Genomic DNA, 19,016 nt, shown 5'->3' on the forward strand with positions numbered 1-19,016 from the left:
TCGTGCTAAAGCTTGGTTTTCGTCTTTGCCTAAAAATAGTATTGATTCGTGGAATAAGTGCAAAGATGCTTTTATCTCTAAGTATTTTCCTCCCGCTAATATCATCTCTCTTAGAAACGATATTATGAATTTTAAGCAACTTGATCATGAACATGTTGCACAAGCTTGGGAGAGGATGAAATTAATGATACGTAATTGCCCTACACATGGTTTGAATTTGTGGATGATTATACAAAAAAAATTATGCCTGATTGAATTTTGCTTCTAGAAATCTTTTAGATTCGGCCACGGGAGGCACTTTTATGGAAATCACTTTAGGAGAAGCTACTAAACTCCTAGATAATATTATGGTTAATTATTCTCAATGGCACACTGAAAGATCTACTAATAAGAAAGTGCATGCGATAGAAGAAATTAATGTTTTGAGTGGTAAGATGGATGAACTTATGAAATTATTTGCTAATAAAAGTGTTTCTTCTGATCCTAATGATATGCCTTTTTCTACTTTGATTGAGAATAATAATGAATCTTTGGATGTGAATTTTGTTGGTAGGAATAATTTTGGTAACAACGCGTATAGAGGAAACTTTAATCCTAGGCCGTATCCTAGTAATTCCTCTAATAACTATGGTAATTCCTACAACAATTCTTATGGAAATTTTAATAAGATACCCTCTGATTTTTAATCTAATATTAAAGAATTTATTACCTCGCAAAATAATTTCAATGCTTTGATTGAAGAAAAATTGCTTAAGATTGATGAGTTGGCTAGGAACGTTGATAGAATTTCTCTTGATGTTGATACTTTTAAACTTAGATCTATTCCTCCTAAGCATGATATCAATGAGTCTCTCAAAGCCATGATAATTTCCATTGATGAGTGCAAAGAAAGAACCGCTAGGATGCGTGCTAAGAAAGATTGCTTTATAAAAGTGTGTTCTTCTAGTTTTCATGATAATAAAGATGAAGATCTAAAAGTTATTGATGTGTCCCCTATTAAATCTTTGTTTTGTAATATGAATCTTGATAATGATGGGACTGAATATGATCCACCTTTACCAAGAAGGCATTCCAAAAATTTGGAGTCTTTAGATCTTGATGCTAAAGTTGTTAAAAGTGGGATTGAAGAAGTCAAAACTTTAAATATTAATGAACCCACTATTTTGGATTTCAAGGAATTTAATTATGATAATTTCTCTTTGATAGATTGTATTTCCTTGTTGTAATCTGTGCTAAATTCTCCTCATGCTTATATTCAAAATAAAGCCTTTACCAAACATATCGTTGATGCTTTGATGCAATCTTATGAACAAAAACTTGAGTTGGAAGCTTCTATCCCTAGAAAACTTTATGATGAGTGGGAACCTACTATTAAAACTAAGATTAAAGATCATGAATGCTATGATTGTGATTTGGGTGCTAGTGTTTCCACGATACCAAAGACTTTGTGTGATTTGCTAGGTTTCCGTGATTTTGATGATTGCTCTTTAAACTTGCACCTTGCGGATTCCACTATTAAGAAACCTATGGGAATAATTAATGCTGTTCTTATTGTTGCAAATAGGAATTATGTGCTCGTGGATTTTATTGTTCTTGACATAGATTGCAATCCTTCCTTAAAACGATTGGTGCAATTATTGATATGAAGGAAGGGAATATTAGATTCCAATTTCCATTAAGGAAAGGCATAGAACACTTCCCTAGAAAGAAAATTAAATTACCTTATGAATCTATTATGAGAGCCACTTATGGATTGCCTTCCAAAGATGGCAATACCTAGATCTATCTTCGCTTTTATGCCTAGCTAGGGGCGTTAAACGATAGCGCTTGTTGGGAGGCAACCCAATTTTATTTTTATTCCTTGCTTTTTGCTCCTGTTTAGTAATAAATAATTTATCTAGCCTCTGTTTTGGTTGTGTTTTTTGTGTTTAATTAGTGTTTGTGTCAAGTAGAACCGTTGGGAAGACTTGGGGAAAGTCTTTTTAATCTTGCTGTAAAAAACAGAAACTTTAGCGCTCACGAGAACTGCTGCCATTTTTATTTGGAAAGTGATATTTAGTTAATTATTTTTTAATATGATTAATATATAAATTCCTAACGTCCAACAATTTATTTTAGAATTTTTGGGGTTCCATATCTTGCGTTAGCTACAGATTACTATAGACTATTCTGTTTTTGACAGATTCTGTTTTCCGTGGGTTGTTTGCTTATTTTGATGAATCTATGGCTAGTAAAATAGTTTATAAACCATAGAGAAGTTGGAATAAATTAGGTTTAACACCAATAAAGAATGAGTTCATTACAGTACCTTGAAGCGGTGTTTTGTTTTCTTTCACTAACGGAGCTCACGAGATTTTCTACTTTAAGTTTTGTGTTATGAAGTTTTCAAGTTTTGGGTAAAGATTTGATGGATTATGGAACAAGGAGTGGCAAGAGCCTAAGCTTGGGGATGCCCATGGCACACCCAAGATAATCTAAGGACACCTAAAAGCCAAAGCTTGGGGATTCCCCGGAAGGCATCCCCTTTTTCGTCTATTTCTATCGGTAACTTTACTTGGAGCTATATTTTTATTTACCACATGATATGTGTTTTGCTTGGAGCGTCTTGTATTATTTGAGTCTTTATTTGTTAGTTTTCCAAAATCATCATTGCTGAACACACCTTTTTGAGAGAGACACTCATGATTCGGAAATTGTTAGAATACTCTATGTGCTTCACTTATATCTTTTGAGTTATATAGTTTTTGCTCTAGTGCTTCACTTATATCTTTTAGAGCATGTTGGTAGATTTGTTTTATATAAAATTTTGTTCTCTCATGCTTCACTTAGATTATTTTGAGAGTCCTACAAAACAGCATGGTAATTTGCTTTAATTATGTTAGGCGTTCAAGATTAAATAATAAAATTTTCTTATGAGTGTTGAATACTATGAGAAGTTTGAAACTTGATAATTGTTTTGAGATATGGAGATGGTGATATTAGAGTCGTGCTAGTTGAGTAGTTGTAAATTTGAGAAATGCTTGTGTTGAAGTTTGTGATTCCCGTAGCATGCACGTATGGTGAACCGTTATGTTAAGAAGTCGGAGCATGATGTATTTATTGATTATCCTCCTTATGAGTGGCAGTCGGGAACGAGCGATGGTATTTTCCTACCAATCTATCCCCCTAGGAGCATGCGCGTAGTACTTTGCTTCGATAACTAATAGATTTTTGCAGTAAGTATGTGAGTTCTTTATGACTAATGTTGAGTCCATGGATTATACGCACTCTCACCCTTCCACCATTGCTAGCCTCTCTAATACCACACACCTTTCGCCGGTATCATACACCCACCATATACCTTCCTCAAAACAGTCACCATACCTACCTATCATGGCATTTTCATAGCCATTCCGAGATATATTTCCATGCAACTTTCCACCATTTCGTTTACTATGACACGCTCCATCATTGTCATATTGCTTCGCATGATCATGTAGTTGACGTTTTAGTTGTGGCAAAGCCACCATTCATAATTCTTTCATATAAGTCACTCATGCATCATTGCTATCCCGGTACACCGCCGGAGGCATTCATATAGAGTCATACTTTGTTCTAGTATCGAGTTGTAATCATTGAGTTGTAAATAAATAGAAGTGTTATGATCATCATTCATAGAGTATTGTCCCAAAATAAAAAATAATAAAAAAGGCCCAAAAAAGAAGGCCCAAAAAAGAATAAATAAATAAAAAGGGGCAATACTACTATCCTTTTTTCCACACTTGTGCTTCAAAGTAGCACCATGATCTTCATGATGGAGAGTCTCCTATGCTATCACTTTCATATACTAGTGGGAATTTTTCATTATAGAACTTGGCTTGTATATTCCAACCATGGGCTTCCTCAAATGCCCTAGGTCTTCGTGAGCAAGCAAGTTGGATGCACACCCACTTAGTTTCTTTTGTTGAGCTTTCATACATTTATAGCTCTAGTGCATCCGTTGCATGGCAATCCCTACTCACTCACATTGATATCTATTAATGGGCATCTCCATAGCCCATTGATACGCCTAGTTGATGTGAGACTATCTTCTCCTTTTTTGTCTTATCCACAACCACCATTCTATTCCACCTATAGTGTTATGTCCATGGCTCATGCTCATGTATTGCGTGAAGATTGAAAAAGTTTGAGAACACCAAAAGTATGAAACAATTGCTTGGCTTGTCATCGGGGCTGTGCATGATTTGAATACTTTGTGTGGTGAAGATGGAGCATAGCCAGACTATATGATTTTGTAGGGATAACTTTCTTTGGCCATGTTATTTTGAAGAGACATAATTGCTTAGTTAGTATGCTTGAAGTATTATTATTTCTATGTCAATATTAAACTTTTGTCTTGAATCTTTCGGATCTGAATATTCATACCACAATTAAGAGAAATACATTGAAATCATGCCAAGTAGCATTCCACATCAAAAATTCTGTTTTTTATCATTTACCTACTCGAGGACGGGCAGGAATTAAGCTTGGGGATGCTTGATACGTCTCCAACGTATCTATAATTTTTGATTGTTCCATGCTATAATATATCCTGTTTTGGACACTATTGGGCTTTATTATACACTTTTATATTATTTTTGGGACTAACCTATTAACCGGAGGCCCAGCCCAGAATTGCTGTTTTTTGCCTATTTTAGGGTTTCACAGAAAAATAATATCAAACGGAGTCCAAACGGAATGAAACCTTCGGGAACGTGATTTTTGGAACGAACATGATCCAGAGGACTTAGACCCTACGTCAAGCAATCAACCAGGAAGGCATGAGGAAGGGGGGCGCCTACCCCCCCCCCCCCAGGCGCGCCCTCCACCCTCGTGGGGCCCACATTGCTCCACCGACGTACTCCTTCCTCCTATATATACCTACGTACCCCCAAACTACTAGGCACGGAGCCAAAACCCTAATTCCACCGTCGTAACTTTCTATATCCACGAGATCCCATCTTGGGGCCTTTTCCGGAGCTTCGTCGGAGGGGGTATCGATCACGGAGGGCTTCTACATCAACACCATAGCCTCTCCGATGAAGTGTGAGTAGTTTACTTCAGACCTACGGGTCCATAGTTATTAGCTAGATGACTTCTTCTCTCTTTTTGGATCTCAATACAAAGTTCTCTCCCTCTCTTGTGGAGATCTATTTGATGTAATCTTCTTTTGCGGTGTGTTTGTTGAGACCGATGAATTGTGGGTTTATGATCAAGTTTATCTATGAACAATATTTGAATCTTCTCTGAATTCTTTTATGTGTGATTGGTTATCTTTGCAAGTCTCTTCGAATTATCAGTTTGGTTTGGCCTACTAGATTGATCTTTCTTGCAATGGGAGAAGTGCTTAGCTTTGGGTTCAATCTTACGGTGTCCTTTCCCAGTGACAGTAGGGGTAGCAAGGCACGTATTGTATTGTTGCCATCAAGGATAACAAGATGGGGTTTATATCATATTGCATGAGTTTATCCCTCTACATCATGTCATCTTGCTTAAAGCGTTACTCTGTTCTCTTGAATTTAATACTCTAGATGCATGCTGGATAGCGGTCGATGTGTGGAGTAATAGTAGTAGATGCAGGCAGGAGTCGGTCTACTTGTCTTCGACGTGATGCCTATATACATGATCATACCTAGATATTCTCATAACTATGCTCAATTCTGTCAATTGCTCAATAGTAATTTGTTCACCCACCGTAATACTTATACTCTCGAGAGAAGCCTCTAGTGAAACCTATGGCCCCCGAGTCTATTTTCCATCATATTAATCTTCCAATACTTAGTTATTTCCTTTTCCATTTATTATACATGTATCTTTATTTCTCTTTATCATAAAAATACCAAAAAAATTATCTTATCATATCTATCAGATCTCACTCTCATAGGTGACCGTGAAGGGATTGACAACCCCTTTATCGCGTTGGTTGCGAGGAGTTTATTTGTGTAACGCCCCGGACACACCCGCCGGTGGTCATTACTCCTGGCAGGATCTAGACTGGCCCCACAGATCAATACTAGTCTTCTCTGCGCACTTTGTCCTTACTCGTGCGCACCCGGGAGCAACTTCCCGATCGGTCATCCATCCTGACACTACTCCAAGCTGAGCACGCTTAACTTTGGAGTTCTGTCCGAATGGGCTCCCGGAAAAGAAGGAATTCCTTATTGATATGAGTAGTCTATCATCCCTAATAAGCCAGGCCATCACATACACCCCCACTCAGAGGAACCGACGTCCTCGTCAGGCCACAGGAACGTTCCCTCTTGGTACATACGTCTGTGCATCCAGTCCGGTACATGTACCATGCCGGTACATGTACCATGCCGTGTGCCACGACGGGTCACAAATGTCATGAACAACATGACCGCGCACCTGTCCGCAAACATTCGTATAACCGCGAGGGTCGGCTCTGATACCAACTTGTAACTCCACGGACACACCCACCGGTGGTCGTTACTCCTGGAGGGATCTAGACTGGCCCCACAGATCAATACTATTCTTCTCTGCGCACTTTGTCCTCACTCGTGCGCATCTGGGAGCAACTTCCCGATCGGTCACCCATCCTGACACTACTCCAAGCTGAGCACGCTTAACTTTGGAGTTCTGTCTGAATGGGCTCCCGGAAAAGAAGGAATTCCTTATTGATATGAGTAGTCTATCATCCCTAATAAGCTAGGCCATCCCAATTTGTTTGTGTAGGTGTGAGGGACTCGTGTGTGGCCTCCTACTGGATTGATACCTTGGTTCTCAAAAACTGAGGGAAATACTTACGCTGCTCTACTGCATCACCCTTTCCTCTTCAAGGGAAAAACAACGCAGTGCTCAAGAGGTAGCAGCGGGGCTGCTGCGGCGGTGGCTAGGCGGCGGGGACGAGCGGCGGCACGGCGCGGCTTGGCTGTGGGGCTGCGGCGGCGGTGTGTGGAGGTCGAGAGGGGGTGACGGCTTTTAAAGGTCGGGGCAGCGGCGGCGGCCGACTTGGAGGAGGGGTCGGGCGGTGGTGGCGGGGCGCGCTCGGACTCCTCCGGAGTCCGGCGGCTGCGCGGCACGGGGAGGCGATGGCGGCCTGCTGGGCCAAGGCCTGGCTCGGCTGGGCCGGCCCAGAAACTTTTTTTTAAAATAAATTTCGCCGCGGAAGAAAAATCCTAATAAAATAAAAGAAAAATTCTAAAAATACCATAAATAATTTTCACCGTCCAAACTAAATACTTAGGACAAGATGAACATTTTTCTGGACTAAAATGCAATTTTCCAAAATGCATGTTTTCTCTAATTCAAATAAAATCGCAAATAAAATACGAATAAAATATTAATTTGATTTTAAAATTTCTTCTCCAATATTTATCTTCTGTTGAAGAAGTCATTTTATCTTCTCTCATTTATTTTTGTTATTGGAAATTATTGGAGAGAAAAATATAAAAATCAAATTGATCCTCTTTTCAAATTTGAAAATAAATTCAAATAGGAAAATTTGTGAAACCTCCAACTCTCTCCTTGGGTACTTGAATTGCTTAAGATTTCTAGGATCACAGCCAAATGCAAATAAAAATATGATATGCATGATGATCTATGTATAATTTCCAAATTGAAAATTGGGATGTTACAATTATCTTATTCAATCTCACAAAAAATTAACTCGAAAGGAAAGTCATTCAAGGCGATTGTCTATAGTTGATAGTAAGCAAGTAACACCAAAATATGCAAATAAAATCACTATTGCTTATTCATGGATCAATGCTTTCAATGAATGTTCATCAACGCCTTTAGGTATAGAAAGAAGTGTCAAGTGTATCATGAAAGAATAGTATGCTAAGTTTTCATAGCATGAAAGCATAGTATGCATAGTATCATAAATCGAATGGACTGTCGGTCAAGCAAATCAATCACATAACCTCCTATTTCAACCAATCAATAACTTATGCAATACTTGAGTGCTAGCCTTGATTTTGCACTTGATGGAAAAGAGAGTGATGAATGGGGTTTACGAGAAGTAAAAAGGTGGAATAAATTCTCACACCAACCAGGTTGATCATTAGGTAATGCAGAGGCCTTATAATTGATGTTGGTGCGAGGAGTAGGGATTGTGATGGAACGGATGCACTAGAGCTATGAATGTATGAAAGCTCTCCAAATGAACTAAGGGTGTGCATCCAACTTGCTTGCTCCGGGGGACCTAGAGCATTCAAGCCAGATTCTATAATGTGAAAATTCCTAATTTGTATATGAACGTGAAGCATATGAAAACTCTCTATATGAAATGCAATGCTCCACTTGAAAGCACATATGTATGAAAAAGGGATAGTCATGTGCCCCCTCTCTTCTCTATCTATCTATATCTCTCCCTCCCTCCCTCCCTCTCTCTTCCTCTCTCTTTTAGTGGCCTCCATGGCTCTTTCTCTCTCTTTTATCTGTGGCCTCCATGGCTCTTGTTTTTATATCCCCACTAGTAGGGGAAATACTATAATGAAGACTAATACAATAATTGTACTCATAACTCAATGATAAACAAAAAACATCTAATGCATGATGACAACAAACATCTTTAATCATGTGATAAAAAATTAGCCCACCCCACTCTGCAGACATGTTTAATGCCTCACGGTCTCAAACTGGTCCATGCTAGTCTGGTGCTTACATGCGCGTTGCGCCCCAATCGCCTTGCTGGCTGATCATGGGCCAAAATGGATGCCTAGTGACTAGTTGCACATGGACACCAGTAAGGGCGCATCTAGTAGCCTGCAGATTGCTCATCTAGGCCCATGTGGTGCAGTTTTCGCCTGTTTGGTTGTTTGGGTTGCACTGATTTTCAACCCGCATAAACCTTATAGTGGGCCCTAGCCAGGCTAAGGGGGAACGACCGAATCAACCATTTTTTCCAGAGCCACGTGTGCCTCTCACCTACACGTGTTCAGAAGTATACGATACGAGGGGACATCTCATAACTCCCTCACCTCTCTCCCTTCACCCTCACTCAGCATTCACACCACACTACCTCACTCTCACCATCTCTATAGTTTCTACAATGGTTGAGCATCAACCGTGTCGCCCCTCTCCACCCCCTCCGGTGGCAACCCAATCCAAGACATGTGGCTGGTCGGCGTCACCAGGCTGGGCATTGACATGCCCACGCCTATCAGAGCATCGTCCCCCATTTACACCAAGCTGCGGTATGCGACCACTGACCCACTGTCGGTGTTCATGCTGGTCGGTGCAGTCGCGAGCAGTTCATCCGTTCCAGCAGCGGAGGGTAGTACATCGATTCTGGCGGCAGCTATGGGAGGCACATCAACTGTGCTCAAGGTGGGTATTTTAACTCCCGTGTGAGGATTTTCTCCCCTTCCTTTGAGCAAGCTGAGGCTGCCTTGGCTGGAACCTCGTCGGTGATGCCCGGTTCCTCCAATGTGCTCATGATGAGGAGCGAGACAATGACGACTATGGCCTTAACATTGGTCGGGTCATCCGTGTCACACAGTCCGTTGTTCTTGCCAGGGTTTGGTCCGCGTCGGCAGGCCCCTCCGACAGTTGCTCCGGCATAGGCAGTAAGTTAATCTTGACCCCGATCTACACCCCTCCTTTGGCTCCGTTAGGGTTTTCCATTTGATAGGATTCGATTTGAATCGATTTCATCCAGGCTACATGTTGTGTTTTTGCTATGAGTATACATTGCTAGCCTAGTGCTTCATGGTGTGATCTTGTTATGCCTGCTTACAATCTGTTCTTGCTTACGTCCTTACATGCATACCATTATTAGGACCGTGCTTGCTATGAATGGAATGCTATCGGTTTGAATGGAATGCTAGGAACGAAATGATTGCTACGTTTGCATGATTACTAGGACCATGCTTGTTATATGCGTAGGACAAATGTGCATGCATGATCAGATTAGGACAAATGGCCATTGCAATTGGGCATTCACATGATAAGGGAGTGCACTGATCATGACGATTGCAATTGGGCATTGGCGTGATGCACTAATCATGGCAATGACAATTTCCTTAAATGATGCACTCACCCTAAATAGTGCATCATCGCAATTTCATTGGCCTTTGTTATGATCAAGGCCATCGTTGTCGACTGCAACAACATGTTAGTCACTCTGGTCTTTTTAACTGACAAGGTTGTAAATATGGAGTAGGATGGCGTGATCAAGAGATGCATCTTGTCGTTGGCATGGAGGACGTTGAGGACATTATCCTGGCGAACATGTGGCTTAAGGGGAGGATGTGTCTCGAGGATAACGGAGATTACAAAGCCTCTGGGGATTGGCTGCAGGCAAAGGCTTGTGCATAAGCTAGCAGGAAAGGAGCCACTAAGGTTCTACGTGTCGATCAACGACACTGAAGACATAGCCATGCTCGTCATCCCGAAGGCCTTCTAGCCGGTGATGAAGAGGTGGCTCGTCTCAGACTTCAATGCATCGTTAAGCTGTCAGCGAACAAGTGATGCGAGTTCTAGGTGTAGGTCTAGGAGCAGATCGTGCTACCGAGGGGTTTAGCCTACTTCTGCACGAAGCACAGGCTCATCCCCGGCGACCTTCTCGTTTTCAAATTGTCAAACCTTGGCTTCCAGGTCAAGATCTACAACGTCGCTAACTCCATCCTTTGTCGGCACAGGCGTGCCAAGCACATCTATCAAGGCAACATGGCTCGCACGATCTAGTCCTCTTGTATGTCAATCCTTGTTAAACTGAATATTTGCTCAGGGAATAATACTATGATGTTGTGCAGGGGGCTCTTGTTTAAGTGATAATGTACAATGTTAATTGCGTGATAAAATGTATGAGTACTGCTAATTGTGCGCATGTTTGGTATGTGATATATGTTGCTGTGAAGTGTGGTGCAAAGTGGCTTGAAAGAGGCGAGCAGAACAAGAACTGCACACAACCAAACAGTTGTGATTTGCATCTGCTCACCGCTAAAACATAACAAACTATCAAACAATGTGCACAACATGGTTTTTGCTTGTATTACATCAACATATCCTAGCTGAGCCACTGATGCATGATGCAGAGAAGCGAGCATTTCCCCAGGCCAAGCCTACACTTTCGACACAACCTAATAAAACCATACTCGCCTCATCACCATCACCATGAAGTTTGTTTGGATGGTTGTGTATTTGTGTACGGTTCAAGCGGTTTGCTATGATATTTCTATGTGGGTTCCTATTGCTATCAAAAGTAAAACTGAGAAGAATATTCTTCAAAAAAAATAGGACCCTAGTAAGTGTCACATGTCAGATACGAGCACATGACAACTCCTAACATTTTTGAAGGCAAGTTTAGTTCCTGCATGACCGAAATTGCCATAAAAAAGGTCAGGGGCGAAGTGCCATGCACCTAACGGATGACACTTATATTTCAGAGAAAAATAACTGAGGACAATACTAGTACGAAGTTTCTAGTTCGTCGTAGGTTTAGTGTTCCATGATAGCCCCCATTGCCTAGCGCCAATTGCGCCCATCACATCAGAACCTTACGATCATACCAGCACAAGAGGACCTCGGCATGACAGGCAAATTCCACCAAAATCATGATTGAAACTTCAAAACAAAGAACGATGACAGCATAAACAACTTACCAATAAGAAAAATAAGGGGGAGCTGGATCCATAAACACATACACAAGACCCAATAGTATGCTGTGCAGTTTGTCAGGTTGACGGCATAACGAGGGACGAAGGTCGGTGTCTCTCAAGTCCAAACAAAACCCATAATCCAGCCACATATTTGATGGCATTACTTTGTTGACGTATGAACTTAAAATATTAAACTATCATCTACTGAGTGTTGATTAAATAGAAGTCATCACAACCAAGGTTAGAAAGCCCATGTCATGCAGATGCAGTGTTAAAGAGCATAGTTACAAAAGATGAAGGCTACAAGAATTTTCTACTGACAATTTAACATTGGGCAATATACTATTTCCCCATGAATTATCATGAATTTCTGCCACCATAATTGTCAAGCACGCTTACGCCTCAGACCAAATAGCTGCAGAAATAAGATGAAAATTGAAGCATTGGTCATATCTACAATCTAGAGCGAATACAATGGAAGTGCTCCAAAGAAGTATGGGCAGAGGATATCGGCAACTGTGTCAGGAGGAGCAGCTAAGATTATACTGTCTACTATATGCAAGAGAAAATTTACCTGAAAGGGGCATTGCAGAATCCATCCAATGATTGGAATCTGATATAGGAAGGCTTGGATAGGAGCCCCGTAACCACTGCCAAACAAAAGCAAAGTCAGTATCAACCAAGAAATGAATATTAGAGAAATGGTTTGATGTAGGTGATGACCTGAAGAGGACAAAAGATCCATACAGTTCCAGGATTATACCAGCAACAGGCCATCTGACAAATAGAAGAAAGAGACCAAGGAAGAAAGGTACAGATCCCTGCAGAAAAAATAGCATGCCCTATTTAACACATGGAACTGGGAGAGACACCAATGTGGTCAGCATTCCACTGATAAATGAACAAGACAAATAAAGAGCACCACGATATTGCATTGAATGAACGAGACTAATAAAGAGCAACATGATATTGCATTGAAAGGACAAGACTAATAAAGAGCAAGATGATATTGTACTGTCGCCGAGAACATTCAAATTTTGCTCGATGAATATAGTTGTCTGAAAGAATGTGATCTGTTATGTACACATGCAAGAAAAGAAATCTAACTTCAGTAAGCAACGGATAAATAATAATATAATGTAGCATCACACTTTACCCGATTACAATTTTAAGTATGAAGAAGCAGAAGGATAGCGCCATGTATCTATCCAAATGTTGAGTACCTTAATGTTTGCCTTCTTTGTAAATAGCTGCCACATAGATTGCCAACCGAGAAGGAGGCCTACTCCAGTCAAGAAGAAAATCTTGAAGAAACAGGATAGAAAAGAATAAGGTGACACTATGATCTCATTTGATAAGGAGCAACGAAACTGAAGAAGGTTTGGTGTATTGTTGTATCATACATTACCCAGAGCCAACAAACCCCTGTCGAAGAAAAGGATAACACCTAGGAACGAGAACAGGATGCCAAAGCCCACCAGACCTATGCCAATTTCTACATTGAAATATGATCATTAATACTCAACTTACATGTGAAAAGAGGAAAATACATGATATCAGAAAATAGGAACAGGTGCCACGCTTATGTAACATGAACTTGATAATCATCGCATATACTATATAATGGCTCCTTTTTTTCAATGCAATTATATTTGCTGTTCTTAAAGCCCTTATGCAAGGTGTAACTTCAATCTGAGCTCGGGCTCACATAAAGCTAGCTAATTAGAACAATTCTCGTGCTCCAAATATTTATAAGACAACTAAGACATATAGATAACCGAGTATTATGTGCATTTGCTAGCATTATTGGTCCATCCTTTTAGGCACAGTTTGCGGTTGGTGAACTATATTGCACTCAAATTGTTTTACAGCTTGTTGCAATAAAACAGCCATAAAAGCAGTAATAGGTTGACTAACAAAATGTTAAATAGGCAAAACCTGGTTAGGCAAAAGGGATTACAATCCACCAACAATGCCAAATACCGTGTTGGTGCAGAACAACAATTGATCTCATTTTTTTATGAAACTTTTCAGATACATAGTTTATTCTAACATGTACATGTCAGAATTTGTTACAAACTTTTTGAAACTTCAAAACACACCGGCCAAACATTTCGAAATAACAAGAGCACATGTGCCCAGGAGAAGAAAATATGCGTCATTTCTCCATAGTTTATTCTAACATGTACATTTCAGTTTGGTTCAAATTTTTAATAAATTCAACGTGAGAAACATTGAGACGTATCTGAGCCAAAGGGTGTGCTAGAAAAAAGAACTGACAATATTTTTATTTTATTAAACCCTTGCAGTCCATACACCCCCTCTTCCTCCCAAGTCATGTAACCACCTCTGAAACTGGCACTAAAAGTTCGCCACATTTGCCCACCAAAGCAAAACCACCAATAAAAAAATGACATACACAGTTAAGCTATGTTTTAAAGGCGTCCCTAAGGCGACGCCTAGGCGACGCCTAGGCGTCAAAGCGCTCCCCCTCCGCTTTGGAAAATCGACCGCTTTGGGCGCCTAGGCGTCCAAAGCGCCCGCCTAGGCGTCGCCTAGGCGCCAAAGCGCCCCCCCTCCCTAAGGCGGTAAGGCGTCGCCTTAAAAACATAGCAGTTAAGTGATTTGGCGTTAAGGATAATGCAGGGGTTAATATGTAGTTCTCAGTTCTGGGGGTTTAATGGACTTACCCCAAAGATCAGGAATTATCTGGATAGTTTTCTAACAATAATGAAGTGGTCATATAACACTCAGTTTTGCCGTAAATAGGACAGAAAATTGTCAAAATACTATTGAAGACATCCAACAGTCAAGATGCCATTGCAAAGAGGGTAATTGCCAAACTACCTCGCAACGAGGTGGTAAGTGTCCTCTTGCAATTGCTAGCAACAATTTTATTCCAAAATGCACTACTAAACTCAAGGTGGAAATGTCAAGATGAGGTCAAAAGAACACCTCCAAGTTTTAAGATAATCCTGAAAAATCCTAGATGCACATTATAGCATGAAGAGTGAAGCTACAAATGCGTTCATGTGTACACTAAAAAAACAGGGTGGTTGGTCTAAAACATTAACTGTACATGTATGCAGCTTCCTTTAAACATCAATACACACATAAATTGGTGACTGTGGACCCAAAAATGTATAGCTACGAATTTTTCTAGAACATTCAAAATTTGGAAATATGCCCTTCGAATTTCGTAAGAGCAGTACGTATGAATGGTCATTTAACATTGGTATCCATTAGGTCTTCCAGAGTTGTAAAGACATACTATTACACACATTGGCAACAGTACTTTTACAATTTCCATTTCAATGATATTTCCTATTTTGAGAATTACACCTAAAAGGAAGGGAACACGGTAGATGTACCCGGTTTATTGAATGTCAAACTAAGAGCATGATTGGTTTGCTGCCAATATTTGGCTAGCCAAATGTTGGCAATACCAAGACTTATTGGCAACTTTATGTGAGATACGCAAGGCAACTCGGTAACCAACCAATTAGTGGCCAATATTTGGCACAATGCCAAACATGGCATGCCAATTTTTGGCACCAAACCAATTATGCCATAAATCAAGTAAGTGCTTTGGTCACTTGCAGTGAGTATTAGTCCTAAATGAGAGCAGAACTTTACTTTTGATCTCACTGATCTCGTAGGCCATTGCACCAGAGCCTGAAGATATTAATACAGTTTCAGTTCACTAGTCCACCAAGGCACCAACTGAGCCTACAAAATTTCAAATACGCATACATCAAGAAGGGTCCAGATTTCAAACCTTCCAAAGAAATATAACCATTAATCAAAGAAAGGAAATTTGGTATGGTTTAACTCCAAAGTCACCACATTAGCAGAGCACCAAAATACCCATCTCGAAAAACCCAACTACAAATGCTCACTATAAAAAACGTTTCTTCAAACTCTTTTTACTCTTCCTTTTGAGCTAGGGATATTCCACTCGGAATAAGGGCGGTTTCACAAGGGCTGTGTGTGCCTTCCTGAGGAGATGTTGGACCACAAAAAGACAAAGAAGCTAAGGCCTTGTTCGGTTGCATTGGGTTTGAGGGGGATTAAATGAGATTGTGAGGGATTAAATCCCCTGTAAGTCATATTCCTCCCCAATCCCCTTCAAACCTCTCCAATCCCTAAATGTGTTTATCAAATTCATCCAACCTTGCCAACAGTTAAGTCACCATGACAACAAACTTAACTGCACATTTTCCAAAAGTATTAAGGCAGAAAATTTTGGTGATATTTTTCTTAACTGGCACTTAAGCAGATCTATGGTGGTACTATTTCACAAAAAAAAGTCAAATACAAACAGAAAAGATATTATACAATAACTATATTATTTCTGAGTTAATGCTCCTAACAGGTACCAACAATCTATCACAACTTGTGATGGAGGGGAACAACAAAATAGGTCCATATCAGAAAGTGAGGATATACAATGAGCAATCCACACCTGCACATAGATCACTTAGTACCAACATTTATTTCTACATTTGGAAGAAATGCAGTGCTGGTTTGCAGGAAATTGAGGTGTTTAGAACAGTAGCACAGCGGCGCTGATGCCTAGAGTACCTGATGCATTAAATTTAAACAAATATGGAAATAACGCAAGTTCCATAGCCTAAGGATCCCTACCCCTTCAGACCCAAATTTATAATATTCCCAAACTTGTGAAGAAACAAGAGTGCGGCGTTTGTGTGCTCGAGCTCCATGGTGCCCTTCTTTTCTGAAAAAAAAATCAAAAATTGTATTTCAAAGTTTCAAAAATTCTGAAAAAAAAAACTACACGTTCATATGGATGTATACTATATGTGTGCAAAATTTAATGAGAAAATACATTAACACGCGAGCTACACAATAAAGGGAAACTCATTGATTTTTTTATAGTGAACACACACACACTGTTCACTGTTTTCAAAATCACAACTCTGTCATTTTTGTGTAGCTCACTTGTCGCTTCTTAACGTATTTCATCATGAAAATTTACATAAATGCAGTATACATCCATATAACAATGTGGATATTTTTCAGAATTTGTTGAAACTTCAAAATACGTTTTTTGAATTTTTCAAAAAAAAAATCGGGTTCCATGGAGCCTGAGCACTAAAAGGCATTTCTGCAGAAACAATTGCTATATAAAAAAATACCATCTGCTACAGAAAACTATGGGAATCACACAAGACAAATAACTTGCAGTAACAAACTCCAAGAGGAGCAGAGTTTAACGACCAATCTTCACAGATATAAGATCAACTAAGTGTCAACTAATCTCCATGTCCAGGCTTCCGATGCAGTCACTAGCTTCTTGCAGGAGAGCGAGCTACCGGAGAGTGATTCTGCCACAGCAAATAGCTAGGCACTGGTCTGGCATATTACCACAGATCTATTTCTCTAGAACATATATACAATCAAATCAGAAGAGCTACAGGCATTTTACTTGGAAAAGTTACACCTATATGCCAGGTCAGTAGACGCTGAGCCAGATGATTAAGTCACCACAAAAGTGGCAGATATTAGGTGCCGCGCCTCTGTCCATGGTTCCCCATTTCCAACCCACTGCCGCACAACACAGCGCGCGGCTGTGGGCTTGCCTGGGTGAGTACCGAGGAGCTCGCTTATACGGCGCCAAAACCGCGAAGGGAAGTGGCAGCTCGGATGGTTAGAAACTTCGATGGGGTGGAAACGGCGTTGCCGGCGCGTAACGAGACCGAGACACGTGGTGCGAGGGATTGTCCCCAACACGACCACTCGTAGCACGGGCAAGAAGAAGCACACCGCCCGCGGTGGCGGAAATCTCGGCGCGCATGGAGGGAATGGATCGGCTGCGGGGAGGAAGCAACTAGAGGACTGGGATTAGGGTTTATTACCTACCGATGAAGCACGGATCTCACACGGTGTCGCTGTGGTAGACTGGGATGGGGGTGGGGGTAGGAGATCGCGCGGCGTCCCGGCGTGCGACAGTTATGAGAGGGAACGGCGTCCCCGCGCGGTTGCCACCGGTCGCCGGCTCCGATGGTGACCGGAAGAATGTCCAGGGACGAAGAGAACTGAGAGGTAAAGCGTTTTGAAAAGAAAAAGGGAAAAGCTTTAGCTCAAGGGAGCAACTCCAACAGCTCCGGTAAAAATAGTTTTAGTTTTTTTCTAGGGGAAATCATGCCGCTTTATTTAACCAAAGTTAGGAATCTCGTCTGAAATTACATCTAAGATAAAGTCTGGTGGTGAGCCCACCCAAATCTCTTCTCCCCTACCCCTAATTTTGCTAGCTTATGAGCGGCTACATTCCCGGAACGATGAATCCATGACACCTTGGACTCCTCCATAGACCGCAACATCTCCTTTATCTCCTCCACCCAAGGCCCGACAGCAGACAGATTCTTCTGCGGGTCGTTGAGCATCCTGACCAGAGCCAGACAATCAAGCTCGACATGCACCCGCCTGAAGTTTAGATCATTCGCCATTCGAACAGCCTGTCTGCAGGCCAACACCTCAACCATCTCAGGATCGGCAATGTTTGGAAAGAAGTGGCACAGCCCTGCTCGGAACGCCGCTTGGTGATCGCGAATGACCGCCCCTCCTCCTCCTTTCTCCCCATACCTGGAGACCGCGCCGTCGGAATTGATCTTTACCCATCCAGCAGCCGGTGGTACCCAGCGCTGAACAGTCTTTGGCTCCGATTGTGACGCCCTCATCTCGTGAGATGGTCTCCACTCTGTGACCTGCACAGTAGTTGTTATTTCATGTGGCGGTGTGATCCTTCGCCCGTTCCTTGTCTCGTTGCGCGCCACCATAGGCTATAGGCCGCCTGAAGCATCACCTCCCTCTCGTCACCACTCGCCCGAGCAAACCAGTCAAGTAGCCAAGATGCTATGGCTCGCCGAGTCTCCGTATATTTCGGTGGTTCCTCCAAAACCAGCCTGACCTGTGCTCTCAACATCTCCCAAAACATGACTGAATGTTGGCAGCCCCAAAATCTATGTATGATGGTCTCTTCTCGGGCGCACACAACACAAAAAATGCCCGGCTTGATCCAACGACAATGGAGTTCTGAACCCACAGCGAGCCCATTGCGGATCATGCGCCACATGTGAATTTTAACCTTGCCCGGCACACTCGTATCCCACAACGCCAAATATCCTTTATGCATAGCCACCGAGCTTGAGGACGCCGGCTGTCCGGTCCTCGCCCTGTTCAGAGACATTCGCAGATGGTATGCCGACCTAACTGTGAATACCCCATTACGCGTAAAGTTCCATGCCAGAAAATCATCAGCCTCCGGTCCCCCAATAGCGATTTGCTTCACGTCCCCCTCATCCTCCATAGTGAACATTTGATCCACCAGCTGCTCGTTCCAAGACATACCATCGGGGTTGAGTAAGTGTGCCACCTTGGTTATGCCATGCATGTAAACTTGCCCCAGAG

General features: G+C 41.5%; 1 protein-coding gene across 3 annotated transcripts; it reads right to left on the bottom strand.

Moving 5' to 3' along the window:
- Positions 1–11,665: 11,665 nt before the first annotated feature.
- LOC123127636 (vesicle transport protein GOT1) lies at positions 11,666–17,725 on the bottom strand. Of its 3 annotated transcripts, XM_044547394.1 has the most exons (8): positions 17,465–17,679; positions 16,233–16,323; positions 15,222–15,314; positions 12,989–13,080; positions 12,809–12,889; positions 12,309–12,406; positions 12,160–12,235; positions 11,666–12,000 (listed from the first exon to the last, which is right to left on the bottom strand). In XM_044547394.1, exons 3-8 carry the CDS (start codon positions 15,247–15,249, stop codon positions 11,971–11,973), a joined length of 405 nt encoding a protein of 134 aa, XP_044403329.1. In that variant the 5' UTR covers positions 15,250–15,314; positions 16,233–16,323; positions 17,465–17,679; the 3' UTR covers positions 11,666–11,970. The 3 variants fall into 3 exon arrangements, with proteins under 3 accessions (XP_044403329.1, XP_044403328.1, XP_044403327.1); XM_044547393.1 differs by lacking the exon at positions 16,233–16,323 and having other exon boundaries at positions 17,469–17,725; XM_044547392.1 differs by lacking the exon at positions 16,233–16,323 and having other exon boundaries at positions 17,465–17,699.
- Positions 17,726–19,016: the final 1,291 nt, after the last annotated feature.

This window comes from Triticum aestivum, chromosome 6A (genome assembly GCF_018294505.1).
Source record: "Triticum aestivum cultivar Chinese Spring chromosome 6A, IWGSC CS RefSeq v2.1, whole genome shotgun sequence".
Classification (NCBI taxonomy): Eukaryota; Viridiplantae; Streptophyta; class Magnoliopsida; order Poales; family Poaceae; genus Triticum; species Triticum aestivum.